Source organism: Zea mays, chromosome 10, assembly GCF_902167145.1.
Source record: "Zea mays cultivar B73 chromosome 10, Zm-B73-REFERENCE-NAM-5.0, whole genome shotgun sequence".
NCBI classification, from domain to species: domain Eukaryota; kingdom Viridiplantae; phylum Streptophyta; class Magnoliopsida; order Poales; family Poaceae; genus Zea; species Zea mays.
In genome coordinates this window covers 89107359-89126078 of record NC_050105.1, presented here as the reverse complement: position 1 = coordinate 89126078, position 18720 = coordinate 89107359, and the positions used below count along the sequence as shown (strand labels likewise).

The following is an 18720-nucleotide window of genomic DNA, read 5'->3' as shown; positions in this document are numbered from 1 at the left end:
GTTCGTCATCCTCGCTGGGGCGGGGGTCGAAAAAAAAATCAAAAAACCTTATTTTACAAAAAAATCAAAAAATATAGGAGACGCCATAAAATGACCTAAATATAATACAACCCAGATTAGTGCTCAACCTTTTCTATTATACATCATCCTCAACCTTTTCTTTCTTAATAATATAATTTATTTCCTAAAATACATGATTTAGAGTTTACTGTTGGAGATCAATTTTTTTAGTACCCTAAACACTTTAATGATGTAGTATTTTAATTTCGGGGCATTATTTTGAGGCACCTTGTTAGAGATGCTTTGTAGTTTCTCATTTTAGGTTGATTATTTCGATTGTCTAGACGCGTGTAGCGGGTCCGTTGGATTGGGTGTAGCCCCATGTCTTTGTGTGATTTTGTAAGTCGGGCGGGGTAGACAAGTGTGACGACCTATCAGACGTGCCCACAACGCGTCCGATGAATGTAGCTCCCGCACCCCGGGTGGTTTCATGAAATCCCTTGGAGGGTTGCTAAGCAAGATGTTTGTTTTTTTTTAAAAAAATAGGTCCACTGCATGCACGCAACGTGTCTGGTGGACGTAGTCATGAGTTCTCGGGTGATTTTATAAAAGTTTGTTGCGGGTTGATGAGTGTGGTGGCCTAAGTATCTTGGAATAGATCAACTAGGCACTCATAGCACGTCCGGTGGACATAGCCCTTGAGCCCCGGGTGATTTTGTAAAAACCGGTTGAGTGTTGCTAAGTGCAAGGACCTAAGTTTTTTTTAAATAGGCCAACCTTGTGGTCAGGCAGAGTCTGGTCATCTAGTAGTCAGGCGCACTTGACGCGTTGGGGCGAACGCACACTCTTGAGCACCAGAGCAAGTCTGTCGAGTCGGTTGAGGGTCAGTTAGTGGGTCGACCTTGTGATCGGACAGAGTTTGGTCATCTAGTCGTTGGGCTCACTTGGCACATTGGGGAAAACATAGACCCCTAAGTCCCCAGCGAGTATATCGAGTCAGTCAGGGTCATTTAGTGGGACGACCTTGTGCAGACAAAGTTTGTTCATTTTGTCGGTCACTCGAGCATACTTGGCACACCAGGATGAACGCAGACCCCTGAGCCCCTGAGTGACTCGATTGAGTCGATTTAGGGTCATTTAGTGGGACGACCTTGTGATCAGACATAGTCTGGTCATCTAGTCGATGGGATGCACAATTGGTGCACTTAGGCGGACATAGACCCCTGAGCCCCAAGTGAGTCCGTTGGACGGTCGGAGGTCACTGAGTGGGATGACCTTGTGATCGAACATAGTTTATTTAGTTATCTGGTCGATCGAGTGCATTTGGTGCACTAGGTGAAGGTAGACCCCTGAACTCCTGAGCAAGTCTATCGAGTTGGTTAGCGTCATTTAGTGGGACACCTTGATGCCTTGTGGTCGGACAGAGTTTGGTCACCTGGCCAGTTGGGCACACTTGGAGCACTAGGGCGAACATAGTACCCTATGCCTCAGAGCGAGTGCATTGAACTAGTCAGGGGTCATTGAGTCGGATCACCATGTGTTGAACATAGTTTGATCATCTAGTTGATCGAGCGCACTTGGCATATTAGGGCAAACACAGACCCTTAAGTCCCTAGTGAGTATGTCGAGTTGGTGATTGGGACAACCTTCTAGTCGGACAAAGTTTGGTCATCTAGTCGGCTAGATGCACTTAGCACGCTAGAGCAGATGCAGACCCTTGAGCCCCTGAGCGAGTTTATCGAGTCAGTCGGGGTTCATTTAGTGGGATGACCTCTTGGTCGGACAAGAAATAGTTTTTCGTATAGTGGATGCATTTGATCGTATCTTTTTATAGGATCATAGGTATCGTTTGTTGTTGTTCCCATCAATCCACTTCCTTGAGGTGTTTATGTTTTCCTAGAGGGCATGGAACTATGTTGGTGCAAACATCATGTCTGTCGAGTTGCAAACGGTAGTCTAAGCGAGACATGGGGATCCAACTAGTGAGGGATATGCCCTAGTAGTATGTTCCACAAGGTGGGTACCTAACCCATAGGGGGCGTCTTATTATATAACTCTTCCTTACTTGACCTAGTCTAGACTTGGTATGATTGGGTGGCTAGGTGGCCTACCCCTCTATGGTCTCTTTAGGGGAGCTTGAGGTACGGTCTTGAATACATACTTGAACCAATGGCTAGGATTTCCCACACTACAGTTGTGAATCAGCTGAGGTCCCTATCACCAAGCTATAAGACATCCCTTAAGAGGGACCACTCATAATGTATCCCTCACTCATTTCCACCGATGTTTAGTGCTCAGTGCTCTGACCATTGTGATTGTTTAGGATGACCTATAGGGGCATAAATTTGACTCTAGGATATAAAGTCTAGGTGGCCCCTTGCTTGCGACACATGGGTGTAATAATATGGGTATTGAACAAAGTTGGGTTTTGGGAGTTGTACTTGTGATGATTTGAGGCCTGACCATGGCTGCCGCGGGTGGGACATAAGGGTCGAGGTAGTTTGGCATGTAGTGGGGTAGGCAAAGAGGTGTGACAGACCTTGTCTTTCTTTGGAAACGAAACACTGTGCATGTAAAGTGGGTGGGGCACACTGGTTATCGGGTGGGGGTGCCTCCTTGGAGCTAGTGAGGATGCCCATTTGAACCAAAGTGTTGTAGCGATGTGGATTGTTGAGTCGTTGTTGTTGTGGATACTGAGCCACATCACACCACATGTTTTTTTGGGAAGAGTGATCGAGGAGAAGTTAATATAAGAGGGTGAAGGCGTGCTTACAGTCTAGTGGAGGTGCCTCCTTGGATTTAGTGAGGATGCCCCTTCAAACCATCCTCATTAGGATAACACCACTGTGGAAGTGAAGAAGCGTGATGAGGATGAAACTGTGATTTGTTGGTTGTGCCACAAAGAAGGAAATAAGTCTTACCAATGCAAGGTGAAGACAGAGGAAGACAAGAAGAAGAATCCAACAGGCAAGATCTCCAACACCTACACAAACAAGGTGGATAAAAAGAAGGCAACACCATATTTGATCAAAAAAAGAAGAATAGAAAGGTGATAGCCATCAAGTCCAACAAGCAAGCCAACAAAGGAAAAAGGGTAAAACAGATTTGGGTGCCTAAGGACATTATTTCCAACATGAAGAGCACCAATAAAGTTTGGGTCCCAAGAGGACGTGAGAAGTCCAAAGGACGTTGGGGAATTTGGAGACTTGGCAAAGTTAGGATGTATATCATTGGACACATCATATCGGATCAAGTTTATTGCCAAGTAGTTTAGTAAAAATTATGGACCTAAGTTCCCCACCCATGACTAAAGTAACTAGATTTGTTAATTCTTTCTTTAGATTTGTGTATCTTCCTTAAAGTATCTAGCTTTACCTCCATGCCTAGTTTGTGCTTTTAGTTGTTATGTTCGTAATTCATATGTCATATGCTAAGGAAATGTAGATATTTTCAATTGGTATTTACTCTCATTTGCATAGCATGTATACTAGGTAAATCATATGGTAGGATTGCTCGCCTTCAATTCATTTTCTTGGAGCAATCCTACATGGTTTAAATGTCAATTAAAGAATAGCACATAGCTTAACTAAATTCCTAAACAAATCATACTTAGGTTTGTCTTCAACTAACATATTTCAATTGATATCATTTAGAATTATATGTGCCAAAGTTCAAATTATAGATAATTTTCCCCTATAGTTCTACAAGTATTCCAAACTTGTATGCACACTTTTAGGGGAGGTTACTCTATAATTTGTTCTCTTTGATACTAACCCATTTTCCAAGCCTATCATATGTTTAGTAGTTTCATTGAAGGAAAATGGAATCCTCAGAGATGGATAATAAGCTTCAACTGCAAAACTGACCTTTCAATCGGGATCTTAGAAGTGGTATTCATTCGATATCCTACAACATGTGGTATCTCACATTTTGTATCATTTGCATGTCTTCTCCATTTATATATAGACCATGCTTTCTTGCTTAGATATCAATTACCCTCCATGTTGTCATTATGCATGCTTTAAATTTCTTGAAATGGTATCTCTAGAATATCCTTTGTCTTTTAAATATGCATACAAAAATTGGGAGTCTACTCTATATAAGCATTTCTTGGATCCTCATATGCTTTTATGTGCAAAACCTTTTCCAAGGGGGAAAGTTTCCCGACAGGGTGAGTATATCTTTTTCAATTGAAAGAGATTGCTTCATCAAACAGGGAGATTTTTCATCAAGTGAAAAAACTTTTTAGAGGCTTCAAGTTCGTATAACTTCTTATATTCTCTTAATGTCTTCTATTTTGGTGTTTGATCCAAGGGGGGATTTTGAGCACCAAAGCAAAACAAAATATATCAAATACCAAAACCACTCTTTTTAAAATTTTCAAATTTTTTCAAGTGGTTGTTTGTATTTGATATATCGAAGGGGGAGAAATTCTATTATTTATGTTGGTTTCGGTCCAAGATAGGAAGTATGTGGATAATGAAGTTAGGGGGGATGCTTAAGTTCATAATTCACATTAAGGGGATTTGCGTGCATCCCAGCAAGTAGATTGCATATTTAAACTAAACATTTGTTTTATTTGCTTTACTTTGGTTGTGTTGTCATCAGTCACCAAAAAGGGAGAGATTGTAAGAAAATGGATCGTGGCCCATTTGATAAAGTGATTTTGGTGTTTAATGATCAACATAACCTATGGACTAAGGGTTTTGCAAGTGTTTTGTAACACCTCAAAATCTTATTTTGGGAATTTAATAAAACTCTCCAAAGGTTTAGAATTCAAATATCTTTTAATAAGAATTTGCTTACCTTTGAAGTTACTTCTCCTAAAATAAATATGTTTTCTAATAAAAGATCCATATATGAATTAAGTTATTCCTTTGTTGAACTATATATTCTTAAGAACCCCTTTAAGGATTTATTTTAAATTAGCTCTTAATACATGAAATACACCCGAAATTATTTTTTAATAACTATTTTTGTGTGTATGAATTGCATATTTTAAAGCATGTGCTTAAATAGGATAATAAATAAATAAAATGTATACTTTGCATTCCTGCTAGAGTTTGATTATGCATTTAATTTGGAATTCATAACTCTTTTTGAATTTAAATTGTATAGGAAAAAATATAAAACATAAAATAGAAAACAGAAAAAATGGAAAGTGAAACTAGCCGGCTAGGCTACCTTCTTCCCGACCCACTTCTTTTCCTTCAGCCAACCCAAGTCCCGCTGCTGACGGGTGGGCCCTAGCTAGTGCCAGTCTCACGAATTGCCCGCCCTCACACAGACACCACATTCACTGGTGCGTGGGTCCAAGACACTAGAAGCATCTTCCTCCCCGACGAATCTCTTTTCCGCAATCGTATCGTAACAAACTCCAACAAACCTTCTCTGGTTATTGCAATCGCCCTGCACAGCCGAGCGTATCACCTGGCCGGGCTCCAGGGTATATAACCCGAGCACATCACGCCCTCGCCCATCAACCCTAAGAGCTTGTTCGGTTATTCCCAATACACATGGATTATATGGGATTGGAAAAAATTGTGAAGACGTTTGACTTGTCTGGGATTCAAACCCATCAAATCTCACTCAATCCACATGGATTGAGAGCTAACCGAACAAGCCCTAAAGGGGAGGGAGAAGCCTCCCACTTTGGTCCACGCATACGCCGCCAACGAGTCTTCGCCGAGAGGTCAAGGAGGTTCCCTAGTACGTGTGGAGTGCATGCATGGTGTTGCTGAGCTCATAGATCTACAAGAACGCTGGTAATTACTCACTGGAGTAATTCCGCCACCGCGGAATCACACCATGTCATGGGCGAGCATCTGTGCACCGCCATCGCTGGTTAGGCTGTCTCCAACAGCACCCTGTAAAGGGTCCTGTCCTCTAAATATAGAGGACTGTCAGGTCCCCTACGGCTCCAGCAAGGCACTCTATACCGTCCTCTAAATTTTAGAGGATGTGGCAGGCACTCTAAATGTGGAGGGCTCCGGGAGTGCGCTATCCGCGCTCTTCGTCCACCAGCCGCCGCCAGGAAACTTCCCCGCATTCCTACCCTGCGCTGGCGACTGCATCTTCCGGGGCCGAGCCCTCGATCCGGCACGCTTCGCCGCCGACATCGAGGCAGGAGGGCGAGAAACGGCCGTGCGGAGGCGGGTCTGTCGGCGTAGAGCTCGCACCCCTTGGAACCGAGGCCGTGCGACCCCCCGCAACCGAAGATCCAAGCCAGCTTCCCCCTGTTCGTCGCCGGAGAGTCGCCATCGGCAAAAGGCTTTGTCGTCCGCCGACTTCGTCGAAGGCAGCCGGCAAAAGGAAGAGAACCTCCTCGCCGCCGTCGTCTTCGTCTTCGATTCGGTCCACCGAGGCAGATCCGCGAACAGCGAGGTACGAACTACACAAATCCTTTTTTGTTTAGTACTTAATCATTACCATATTGTATTGTTCGTATTCGGTAGTATGGATTAGGGTTTCTGGGATGTTTAGGGTTTACGATCTTGAGCATTGTAAATAATGCGCATGAATTTCATGCATCAATGGCTTATTGTTGTGTCCGGATGCTTCAATTTAGACCGGATTTGCGGGATCCATTTCGGGTTTGGGGGGGTTGTTCGTCCCCTATGATTCGGTTCTGTCCAGATTAAAATTACTCAACATGAATTTTGTATGCGACCATGGTAACCTAATCTGCAAAATTATAACAGGTTCACATAGATGCAACAGGTAACCTAATCTGCAAATTTTAACTCTGTACTCATAGTTTGGAATCCCTTCGATTGAGTAGTTTGTATAACATACTTAAATTGTAGTCGGTGTTAACTAATTGAACACTGTGTTTGATGTAGCCATGGATTCGGAGAACGAAAAGCTCCGTAAAGCACTGGCTACTCTTCTCAGAGTTGTTCAAAAGCGTAGTTGTGACATCGTTGATGTCGTGAAATCAGCCTTTCAACTCACCTTTGCTCGACGAATTGAACCGAGCACTAGTTGAGATTGACGACCTCGCCAAGGATCTTGAAGACGTAGCAGTGCAAACTCAGTGGGAGGTAGAAAATATGGCTAAGAGTGAAGTGAAAGAACATCCACAACAAGAGGAAGCAGTAGAGGAGCTTCTCATACAAGATGGTTCAGAAGACGAGCTACTGATAAACGAAGAGTCACCAATTAAGTATGAAGACCTTGTGGGCTACGACGATGGTCGTGACTACTCAACCGACGACACATATCCGTACTAGTGTTCTAGGTTAAACTTCAGTACAAGTATTGTAGCATGTTTAGGCGTACTTGTCGGTTGGTATGATCATGCTTTTGGGGGAGTTTAATGTTCTGGTCTATGTAAACTGAATCCGGTTCAGTTACTACAATAATTAATGTGTTTTCTTGGACTATGTTTGCCTTACTTTATACCATGTTACATGATGCCTACATACTCATTTATATCATGTTTCATCTGCCTGTATTGCATAGAATGGGGAGTGATTGGAACCAGGTGATGTCTCAATATGGAAGCTTCCTTAGCCAGATTGACGAGCAGCCTATCGGAACACAATACTCTGAATTTCCAGTTGATGGGCAACCCGAGGGCTCAAGAACACCAGCTGTTACTAAAAAGCCAACTCAAAGAACTAAGCTAGCAAACTTCACTGCTGAAGAGGACATAAGGGTATGCCATGCATGGCTTGCTGTTAGTTGCGATCCCATTATTAACACAGGCCAGAAACGTCAAGGATTTTGGAGTAGAATTACTCAAGCATACAACTCAAGACGAGGAACATTGCCAGAAAGGTCCACAAAATCTTTGATGAGTAGATGGGATACTATCAAAACACAGTGTTCCACTTTTGCTGGATACATGATGGCAGTCCTCCGACAGAATCCTAGTGGACTCAGTGACGCAGACAAGGTAAATCTTTCATGTAACATTTTGACATCACTATTTAGAGGTTTGTTAGTAGGTTCCTGTTGTAACCATTTGTTATATGTGGCAGACATCACTGGCAGCTTCTAGGTTTGCAGCAATTGAGAAGAAGCCTTTCCACTTTTTACACTGTTGGGCCATTCTTAAGGACCAACCAAAATGGATGGACAACCACATGGGTCAACAACAACAGCAAGCCAACGCTAATCCCACACATTCTAACACTGTCGATGTGGATGCAGAAGAATCTGTACCATCAAGCTTCACATCCAAGAGGCCCCTTGGTCGAGATTCTTCGAAGGAAAAGGCAAAGAGGACTAAATCTGTGGACACATCTTCATCAGATTCTGAGTTTATGACACGCATGGGTGATCTTTCTTTGGAGCGCCTGTCAGTGTACAAAACAGCTGTTACAACTGAGGAAAAGAAGTTGGATTCAATGAACAGAAATGAGAGGCAGAAATTGCTCCTTGAAAAGAAGAAGTTGAACCTAGAGAAATTAAGGCTTGAAAGGCAGAAACTAAAGGAGGACAAGGAAGAGGAGATAATGATCTTAAGCATGGATTTGAGCAAATGTAACCCTCTCCTCCACCAGTACTATGAAGCCAAGCAACAAGAGATACTGGCAAGGGTTACTGGGTCTACTTCATCTGGCCAGTGAAGGTTCCTTACTTAATATGTTTGTTTGTCATTTATGAATGAGGCGTACTCGGACTTGTTACTGTTAGGTTGCTGTCGTCAGATCGTAATCTGGTTTGTACCAGATTTTTTAGGTCGTCTTTGAACTATTTGTTTTCAAGTTATTGTTTTGAACTATTTGTCATGGTTTGTACCTGAATGTTTTACTATATGTGTTGAACTATTTGGTTTCATGAACTGTGAGCTTGGTGCAGTTTTTGTTTAGCATTTGTACACACATGTGGTTGCATGACAGTAGTACTCCTTCTTATTGAATTCAAACAGCAGCATGAGACACTACGACACTTGGACACTAAGACACACAGTACACACACTTGACACATGAAGTAGAACAGACATGACACTAACACAGACAGTAGAACAATGTAAAGTAAACAACGACAGTTCGACAGTAGATAAGAACAGCCATGACACAACTTGTTTCATTGTGTCCTATGCAACTCCGGATCCATGTCGCGCCCAGTGATGGTGTATCAGATCTACCTGGAGCTGAGTATATTTGTTGCGGTCTTTCAGTTGGTTGTACCTTTGATTGACGAAGTCGTTGCGCTCTTCCATTGAACCTTGAGTTGTGTCTGCCAGCACTCCGATGTTTTCAAAGGTTGTGTTCAAAGACAATGGACCTTCGTCTTCTACTATCATGTTGTGCAATATTATGCATGTTTTCATGATGTCCCCATTGTGTTCAGGACTCCAACCGTATGCAGGTCCACGGACCACACCCCATCTCTTCTGGAGTACACCGAAAGCTCGTTCTATATCTTTTCGAGCAGACTCTTGAATTGTTGCAAAGTGTTGGGTTCTAACGTCGTAGGGGTTACGGATTGTCTTCACAAATGCGGGCCAGTCAGGGTAAATCCCGTCTGCTAGGTAATATCCCATATTGTACGTGTGACCATTCATAGTGAATGAAACAGGAGGTGTGTCACCGCTCAGATGCCTTTCGAAAAGGTTTGAACGGTGAAGAACATTTATGTCGTTGCAACTACCTGGCAGACCAAAATATGCATGCCATATCCACAGGTCATACGACGCAACAGCTTCCAAGATCATGGTAGGATGTTTACCACGCCCTGTAAACATCCCCTTCCATGAACTTGGGCAGTTACGCCACTCCCAATGCATGCAATCAACACTACCAAGCATACCAGGAAACCCACGTGACTCGCCAACTTGTAGAAGGCGTGCGATATCTTCTGCATTTGGTGCACGGAGATAATACGGAGCAAACGCGGTTTGGACGGCCGTGCAAAAGTGTTTCAATGCCTCATGAGCAGTAGATTCCCCAATACATACGTATTCGTCAACGGCATCAGCTGGAATACCGTAAGCAAGGATTCGAACAGCAGCAACAACTTTCTATAGAGCAGAAAGACCAATCTCACCCGCACAATTTGGACGCTGAATAAAATAAGGATCCACTTGTTGCACAACATCAACAAGGCGCTCAAAGACATGGCGACGCATGCGGAACCTACCATAGAATTCATGTGTCATAATAGGGGTCATGAAGTTTTGTACATGGTAAAAAGAATGTGTTAATTGTAAATACCTCCTATGAAATTGAGCATCCGTGTACACCGGGTTGGCTCCAAAGTAGTCGGCTCGGATTCTTGCATCGCCGCTCATGTGATCACGATGAATCCTAACATGCCCTGGAATCGAACCACCATGACGACGCTCATTGTGTGCACGTCGCCTCCTATTGACCATGTGCCTCGCCAACTGCAACTCTTCTTCTTCCTCTTCCATTTCTTCCATCAAGCGCACAAGAAAATTGTTTTCTAAGTAGGGATTCATGGTTGTCGAGTTTGTAAATGCAAGGTTGAGTGAAGTATGGAAGGCTCACTTGGTATTTATAGAGGAAGTACACTTCGGATAGAAGACGTGCGCTTGTCGTGCAAGGGAAGCAAGACTATGGCTTCTCGAAGAAGAGTACTGGCTTACGGTGCAAGCTTGTCCATTTGAAAACTTATTTTGGCAACGATATTATACTATGTGGCGCGTTACCGACAACAATTACACAACAACAAAACAATCAATGTAATTATTATTGATATTTCGAATTTATTGCTTTCAAAATTAATAAATACAATTTTTTCGGATCATTTATATAGTGTCAAATGAGAAGAAAACAAAGAAAAATGAAAAAGAAATGGAAAATGTGAATCTGTTAACACTGTAGCTTTAGGGGATGAAATTTAGAGGACGCTGCTGGAGACGGAGAATATATAGAGGACAGAATCTTTTAGAGTGTTCTGTAAAGGACAGAGAATATTCCTTTAGGGGACGAAATTTAGGGGACGCTGCTGGAGACAGTCTTAGCCCCTTCCTCATTGATTCACCTTCATGTACATCTAGTGTAGCACTGCTAGAGTTAGAGTTTGGATCATAGGGGCATCAATTCGCTGTTCTCCGGCTTAGCACCGACACAAGAGATCAGGCACCGCCGACTGGTGTCCGTAAGGAGGAAGAAGATCGTCCGGCCGTCCGATCTAGTTTGGGCGGAGGAGATTAGAAAGTCAGATAATGTTCCAGTGCATTAAAACCAAGCCGCTGATCAGCGATCCAAGGACTTTGGATAGGTGTTTGTGTGGACGACTCTTGGGCCACTGATTCGAGATCTAACGAATGAGACTTCATATCAGTTTGTAAAGATAAGGAGTGTAAAGATAAGGATCTATTCGTGGGCACATGATTTAGATCCTACGGCTCAGATCGGCCGATATCTCTTCGATTGTGTATGTTTTACTAAAGAGACCCTATGTTTTCTCAAAACCAACTCGTTGTCTAGTTGTGTTCAAAATTAATTACGAACAAATCCTTTTCCACAAACTAGCCCCTGATTTTTATATATAGAGAACCAACAGTACATATGAGCTTCGGTTTATATAAAATAAACCTGAAAATTGTTTTTTAGTATAAGAATTAATCCAAAATTTTATAAAAATCATATCTTTAACGCTATAACTCCGATTTTCGTGGTTCTTGAACCTATGAATTTGTTTCGACACGTAAAATACTCTTATGTAGTTTCTTTTCCCGTTTGGTGTACTGTTATTTTTATTTATTGTTCACCTATGTGTATGTTTTGTCGCGAATAAATAGACGAGCTTACAATGAACGTGAAGCCCAACTTTGGGGAAGCATCTGATCAGTTGGAATTGCACCGAAAAGGCAAGTTGTGTCCTTGATCACGTTCTTTGACCTAATAATGTTAACTATTATGTTCTCACCCGCAAGCACTGCTAGATTAAATTGACGAGAACCTAATAGGTTACCTAGATTTGTTTTCCTTATACCTTATTTACACCTGAGTTGCTTATTATTGGGTAGATTTGCAAGTGCTCTACCTGGTTTTTGGATTAATGGTACATATGAATTATGATAATGTTTTATTATGATTTATTATTGTTGAATTATTATGCATGATAAGATAATTTGGTTAATGTTGGTGCCTTCTTCCTCCGAAGGTCCTCAAAAACGTGACTGACCATATGTTTTCAGTATGACATGGATTATTACAGGGGGCTTCGGCTTCGGAATGAAGGTCTTCTCTTATGACAAAGTGAAGATGTAGCCTGAAGGTGATAAGAATGGACGACGAAGCTATAGTCGAAGAGCTTCGGTTTTAATGTGATGACGAAGACCAAGTATGATGATGGCTAAAAAGGGACAAAGACTACTCAGTCCTTAATGTTTTATGTTATGATAATAGATGAATGTCAGGGAGATGAATGTAATTTTATTTGGGCTGCGTCTCATGCCTATAAATAGATGAACAGTAACACCGTACTGTTCACGCTGTATTGTATTCACTCTCTCGCAGACTCACCTTTGAGCGAGCCAAAGGTATCAATGTAATGTTTATCCTATTGATATTAACACATGTTTTATGGAATACAAATATGAATGAATTAATAATATGTGGTTATTATCTTCATCTTTATGCATTCTTATTCGCATGTTAAATAAGGAAGGTATGTCCTTCTTGACCTTCGTCTGATGAGCATTGTGCCCATGTGGAGATAATGCTTCGAAAGACGAAGGCCCTTAGTATTTAACAATTGTGTTGCCTTGTTCTTGACTCATAGCATTTGAGAACAAGTGACCAACATTGGCGCCCACCTCCGGTGAACTCAAAACGACCACCTTCAGCAAGCATTCAGCTTCACCATGCCGCCGAAGAAGACAACAACGCTAGGGGCTGCTCTGCAACCATTGGACACAAACCAGGAGACACTATCCCTCCGAGAAGCTAGGAGCCAGAAGAGAAAGGCTACCAGCCCAACACCTCAGGAGGAGTTGGATCAGGAGATCAGGGATTTAGAAGCCATTCACCAGCAAGTACAAAGGAAGAAGGAAAAAAATGCTTTGGCTAGCTGACCTTCAGAGGAACATTAACGAAGCAGCTAAGGAAATGTGTCATCTCACTCAGGATGACCAAGACCGAAGGCCCCAATACAGGGAGCTTCGTCAAGAGATCCCAATCAATGAAGATGAATGGTACGACGATTTTCATCATGGTAACTTTGTTTTCGATGATGCTTCTCCTTTGGTAGCAGAGTTATAGGCTACCTCGTGGCCATCATCTTACAAGCCACCTCAAATCCCCATGTATGATGGGCATTCAGATCCAAAGCAGTTCCTAATGAGCTACGAGGCAACAATATCTTCGTATGGGGGCAATACTGTCATCATGGTGAAGTCCTTCGTCATGGCAGTTAGAAGCGTGGCTCAGACATGGTATTCTTCTGTTTGGCCAGGGACAATTACGTCGTGGCAAAAGCTGAAGGACATGCTAGTCACCAGCTTCTAGGGCTTCCAGACGAAGCCAGTCACTGCCTAAGCTCTGTTCCAATGCACATAGGACCATGAGGAGTACATGCAGGCGTACGTCCGAAGGTTCTTGCGATTGAGAGCTCAAGCGCCTACAGTGCCCAATGAGATTGTCATTGAGGCCATGATCAAGGGGCTCCGACCAGGACCCATAGCTCAATATTTTGCAAGGAAGCCACCATAGACCTTGGAGAAACTTCTCCAGAAGATGGATGAATACATCCAAGCTGACAACGACTTCAGCCAAAGAAGGGAAGAAGCATATAGGTATTCTGAGATGACTAGAGGCTTCGGAGGAAGACTTCACCCCAGGCACGTCAGAACAATCCACAATCCCAATGAAAGCGGTGACAGGGCCAATAACGCTCAGAGCAGCCAGCACAGCTCACAGTCTTCGGGCATGCAACAAACTTCCTACAGGCCACCAGCCCCGAGAGGCAGATGGGGGAGAAGCTTTGGAGGAAGGTATGGTAATCAGCCCAGGAAACTGTTCTGCCTATTCTGTGGCAAAGACAAGGCACACACCACAAGGACGTGTCAAGTCACGATCCAGAAGCAGAAGGAAATCGCTGAAGCCGAAGCACGGCAGAATCAGCCGAAGCAGGTCCTGTATACTGCTTTGTGCTACTCTCTGTATATCCCGGAGTATGTGGGCAATCAACAGCCTACAGCTTTTGTTGCTTCGACAAGTCATTCTCAAGCTTCCTGGGCTCAGTTGCCACCACCACCACCATTGTGCCTGCCCCGAGTCACAATCAACAGCCGGAAGGGCATCATCAGATTCAGTAAAAGTGTGACCTTTGGGAGGAGTTCGAAGCTCGCACAATCAACAACATTAAGCCCGAGTCGAGGCATATCTACTGAAGGTGGCACAACGCTGTGGCCAAAGAGTGTTTTGACTCAATGTATTCTTACTTATTTTTGTCTTTACATTTTCCTATAAAAAGACAATACTAGAAGGTCTAACCTCCAACTTGATGTAGTAGGACTGTTGTTACACCATCGAGTGTAAAAAGAACGGCTCACAAACCTCCAAAGTCATTCCCAAAGGAATGCAGAGTAAGTCACGAAGCTCCAAAGTTGTTCCTAAGGGAATGCAGAGCTTAAATGCCACCTAAGTAAAAGGTGAAGAAGCTCCAAAGTCGTTCCTAAGGGGATGCAGAGCTTAAATACCACCTAAGTAAAAAGTGAAGAAGATCCAAAGTCATTCCTAAGGGGATGTAGAGCTTAGCTCCAAAACCATTCCTAAGGGAATGCAGAGCTACAATACCACCTAAATAAAAGGTGAAGAGACTCCAAAGTCGTTCCCAAGGGGATGTAGAGTCTAGGTGTGTATTCGTGTGGACTTTTACCTTCGACACAAACATCATTTTGCATCATACCATCACATCATATCGCATAACATCGCATCATACATCATTTTGCATCAGCAAAAAGCCATGGAGAAACAAAGAAAAGTTGCTTCTTTGAAAATATTTGTCGGACCATGAAAGAACATGCTGTAGAACAGGATATGCCTCCAGCATATATATTTTTACACAAGAAGAGAACCTTCGTCAACAGTATTACTGCGCAGCAACCGTGATATAAATTCAATCAATAGAAGGGGAATCTTTTTCTTCGTGAAGCATGAAAAGAAGGGAAGGTGTTTTTTTGCCAACAACTCAAAAACGGTACGTACGAAGGTTTCATGCATCACAAAGAAATACATTACATTAACATACATACAAAACCTTGATGTTTGGTTCTTACAGAAGACGAAAGCTATATACAAGCATTAAACTCTCAAATATACAAAGTTTTAGTCTTCTTTCAACACTTTCTCAGCGGCTTCATTTAGTAGTCTGTCGACAGCTTCGTCAATAGCTTCATTAGCAATTTTTATCATATCTAGCGCTTCCTTCATGGCTGGGTCAGCTTCAGGGTTATATGGCTCCGGTGGAGGTGAAAGTTCAGCTACATCATAAAAAACATTTGTTAATTCCGAAGCTGAAAACGAATTTCGAAGCTGAAAATGAATTCTGAAACTAAACCTCAGCAAAAATACCTATAAGCTTTGCACGCTCGGCGGCTTCTTTAGCTCGTTTAGCTTCTTCTTGAGCGTCGTGAGATTCTTTTTCATTTTTTCTAATCGTTTCATCAACTATCTCACGGTCGCCCTTCATCCACACCAAGGAGTAAAATCTCCCACCTAGTGCAGAAGCTTCGGCCGAAGGGTTCTTAATGTCTTCTGCTAAGAAAATAAATCCTGGCTAAGCTACAGCCTTGGCGTGTTCGCAGCCAGCTTTTTCTAAGATCCACGTGGCCCCCCGTGCACCAGCGAAGGCACAGAAATCTCCTCGGTCACTTAAAATCTCATTAAAAGCTTCGGCTTCTCTGTTGACCCACTGGACAACTCCGTTAGGGTCGCCACGGATGAATTTTTGCTCAGAAGAATATGCCCCAACCTTAGCAAAGTTATCCTTCAATTTCTTAGCGCATTCCAAGGATATTTCATAACACTTTTTTGAAGCCCGAAGCTCATCGGTGTTCTTTTCTGCTCTTGACCTTTCGATCTCACAAATCTCATGCTTCATTGCCTCGACTTCAAATGTTTCGGCTGCTTCAGCAACCTTCTTTTTCAGCTCTTCCACTTTGGCTTTATGAGCTTCGGCTTGTGCAGCAAGACTAGCCTCGCTAGATTTTAGCGTCTCCACTAAGGAAAGTAATATCCTATCTTTTTCAAGAGCTTTGTTTCTCAATGATATAACTTCTGAACGAAGGTTTCCAAGAGCTATTTTGCAGCTCTCATCCTCTGCATCTTTTTGGGCCTTTAAAGCTTTGCTCAAAATCAAGTTCTGAAAAACAAAGAATGAGCATGAAATAAGGGTGAGAAAAACCATAGAAATGGTTCATTATAGAACAACAAACCAAAATATACACACCTTCAGGCTATTGTAAGCGAGACTGCCCGCAAGTTGGTCTTTCGACATTGTGGATAGGCCAAGTTCAAGCTTTGGATATCTCATATTGACCATCATTTCTCGGTAGACATGTAATTATTTATTGTCTGGTAAACAATAAAGGAAATCATCTTCGTCATCTCCACCGTACACCAAGGACCCTCGACGTAATGTTGCATTTTGGCAACCTGCTCTTCTGATAGCTGCTTTCCCGAAGCATGTCGAACAATGAATTCCAGCTCTACAACAGGTGCTTCAGGAGTAGGAGCCTTGAATTTCTCAGAAACACTCTCTTTCTCCAGTGTTGTCGCTGCAGTTTCCGAAGGCCTAGCTTAGGCAGAAGTTTCTGAAGGTCCAGCTTCAGCTGGAGTGTGGATTATGTTAGTATCAGTAGTTTTCCTTAAATCTTTAGCCTGTGTGCTGGGAGCTTTGGCAGAAGTAGGAGTTGATGTCTTCACAGACTTCATAACAAAATCTAACACACTAGCCATTCTCCTTTTCCTTGGAGTTGTTGCGGGGATGTTTGATGGCTTCGGCAGTTTCGTTGCGCATGGTGGATGTAAGGAAAATGGACCCCGGGTCTTTTGGCTAAAGAAGTTTTGGTGTTTGATGACTGACACAATCTGTGGACTGATATGTTTGCTAGTGTTTATAATTATAGTTCACAGGATGCGGTGAGGATTGGACCAAGGCAATGAGGATGCAACACCTCAAATGAAGACATAAAAAGATGCATAGAAGTCCAAGACTCAAGAACAAAAGAAGCCCATAGAAATCAGCAAAGAAACCTGAGAAGAGGGCTGTCAGCCAGCGCCTGGTGGCGCACCGGACAGTGCACAGTACCTGTCCGGTGTGCACCGGACTGTCCGGTGGGACAACCGGATGGTCTGCGCAGAGAGGCCGCAGGCAGGCGCTCTCGGGCTGTAGCACCGGACTGTCCGGTGTGCACCGGACTGTCCGGTGTGCCAACGGGCAGACGGCAACGGTCGAATCCAACGGTCGGATCCAACGGTCGACTGCTACAGACGCCAACGGTCGGCTGACATAGGCGCACCGGACATCTACTGTTCAGTGTCCGGTGGTGCACCGGACTGTCCGGTGCACCCGACGACAGAAAGCTGCTGCTTTCTGTCCAACGACTAGTTGAGGGTGTGGAGGCTATAAATAACACCCCAACCGGCCATTCTCAGGTGTGGGAGCCCAAGCAACATACCAACACACATAGTGCATATTTCCAAGTGCTCAAACACCCAAGTGCTTAATAGAATCACTCGGTGATTAGCGTAGGTGCTTTGCGAAGTGCTTAGGTTAGTTAGACCGCTTTAGCGCTTGCTCTAGGTGAATCCTAGTTAGTTGAGTGAGTTTAGATAAACCTCACAACCCCTCGGCTCTTGCGCGAGCCGTTGTAATTGTACCGAGTGGGGCGAGAGTCTTGCGAGACCGTGACAACCGTGTTTGTGTCACGGCCGCCACCGTGTACCGGAGGGAACGAGGCCCGCGGCGTTTCGGCCGGAAGCTCGATAGTGGAGACGGCGGGGAGCGTCCGAGAGGAGCCGGAAGCGGAGCACCACTTGCGCGTGGAGAAGGCCCGCGGCTCTCTACGGAGTTACTCGACCGAGGTGCTTGGCCCTCGCGTGGGCTTCCCTTTGCGTAGGGGCACCAACGAGGATTAGTCGGGACCTTGCGCGGTTCCGGATACCTCGGTAAAAATACCGGCGTCATCCACGAGAGTTTGCTTCTCTACTTAGATCTTTACATTCCGCATTTATATTAAGCATTTAAGTTTCAATCTTGTTGTCATACTTATTTAGTGTAGATTGAAACTTAGCCTTTGCGGTAGAGATAGCAACACTTAGACAAAACCTAGTTTGCACATTCTAGTTTTGATTCTTGCATAGGTTTTGCTCTAGGGATTTAATTGTGGCCAAGTTTAGTAAAAGTTTTAGAAGTCCTAATTCACCCCCCCCTCTTAGGCGTCACCCGTTTCCTTCAATTGGTATCAGAGCCGGTTTGGCTCATTTGAAACGTTTTAGCTTCACCGCTAAAAGAGCCGACGCTTTTTAGAGGAAGGGATGGATACCCATAGGCCACCACACTTCGACGGCACTAATTTCCCATATTATAGTGCTAGAATGGCTTGCTACCTAGAGGCCGTTGATCTAGGTGTTTGGAGAGTCACTCGTGACGGGATGAAACCCCTCAAGAATCCCGAGAAACCCACCACGAGTGAGGAAAAAGAAATCCATTTAAATGCTAGAGCCAAAAATTGCTTGTATGAATCTCTTAGCATGGATATTTTCAATCAAGTATTTACTCTGAAAACTG

The 18720-nt window shown here is 43.5% G+C and overlaps 1 protein-coding gene across 1 annotated transcript; it reads left to right on the top strand.

Annotated features, from left to right (window-relative positions):
• The first annotated feature begins 6312 nt into the window (after positions 1-6312).
• On the top strand, positions 6313-8576 carry LOC103642608 (glutathione S-transferase T3-like). The gene is made up of 3 exons (XM_020545411.1): positions 6313-6384; positions 7465-7900; positions 7986-8576. Exons 2-3 carry the CDS (start codon positions 7466-7468, stop codon positions 8574-8576), a joined length of 1026 nt encoding a protein of 341 aa, XP_020401000.1. The 5' UTR covers positions 6313-6384; position 7465.
• The last annotated feature ends 10144 nt before the right edge of the window (positions 8577-18720 follow it).

Bases quoted from the DNA above. Each gene is read 5' to 3' on its own strand.
- LOC103642608 (XM_020545411.1), top strand. From the start codon at position 7,466: ATGGGGAGTGATTGGAACCAGGTGATGTCTCAATATGGAAGCTTCCTT. The intron at 7,901-7,985 runs GTAAATCTTTCA...TATATGTGGCAG, and splicing joins GACTCAGTGACGCAGACAAG to ACATCACTGGCAGCTTCTAG.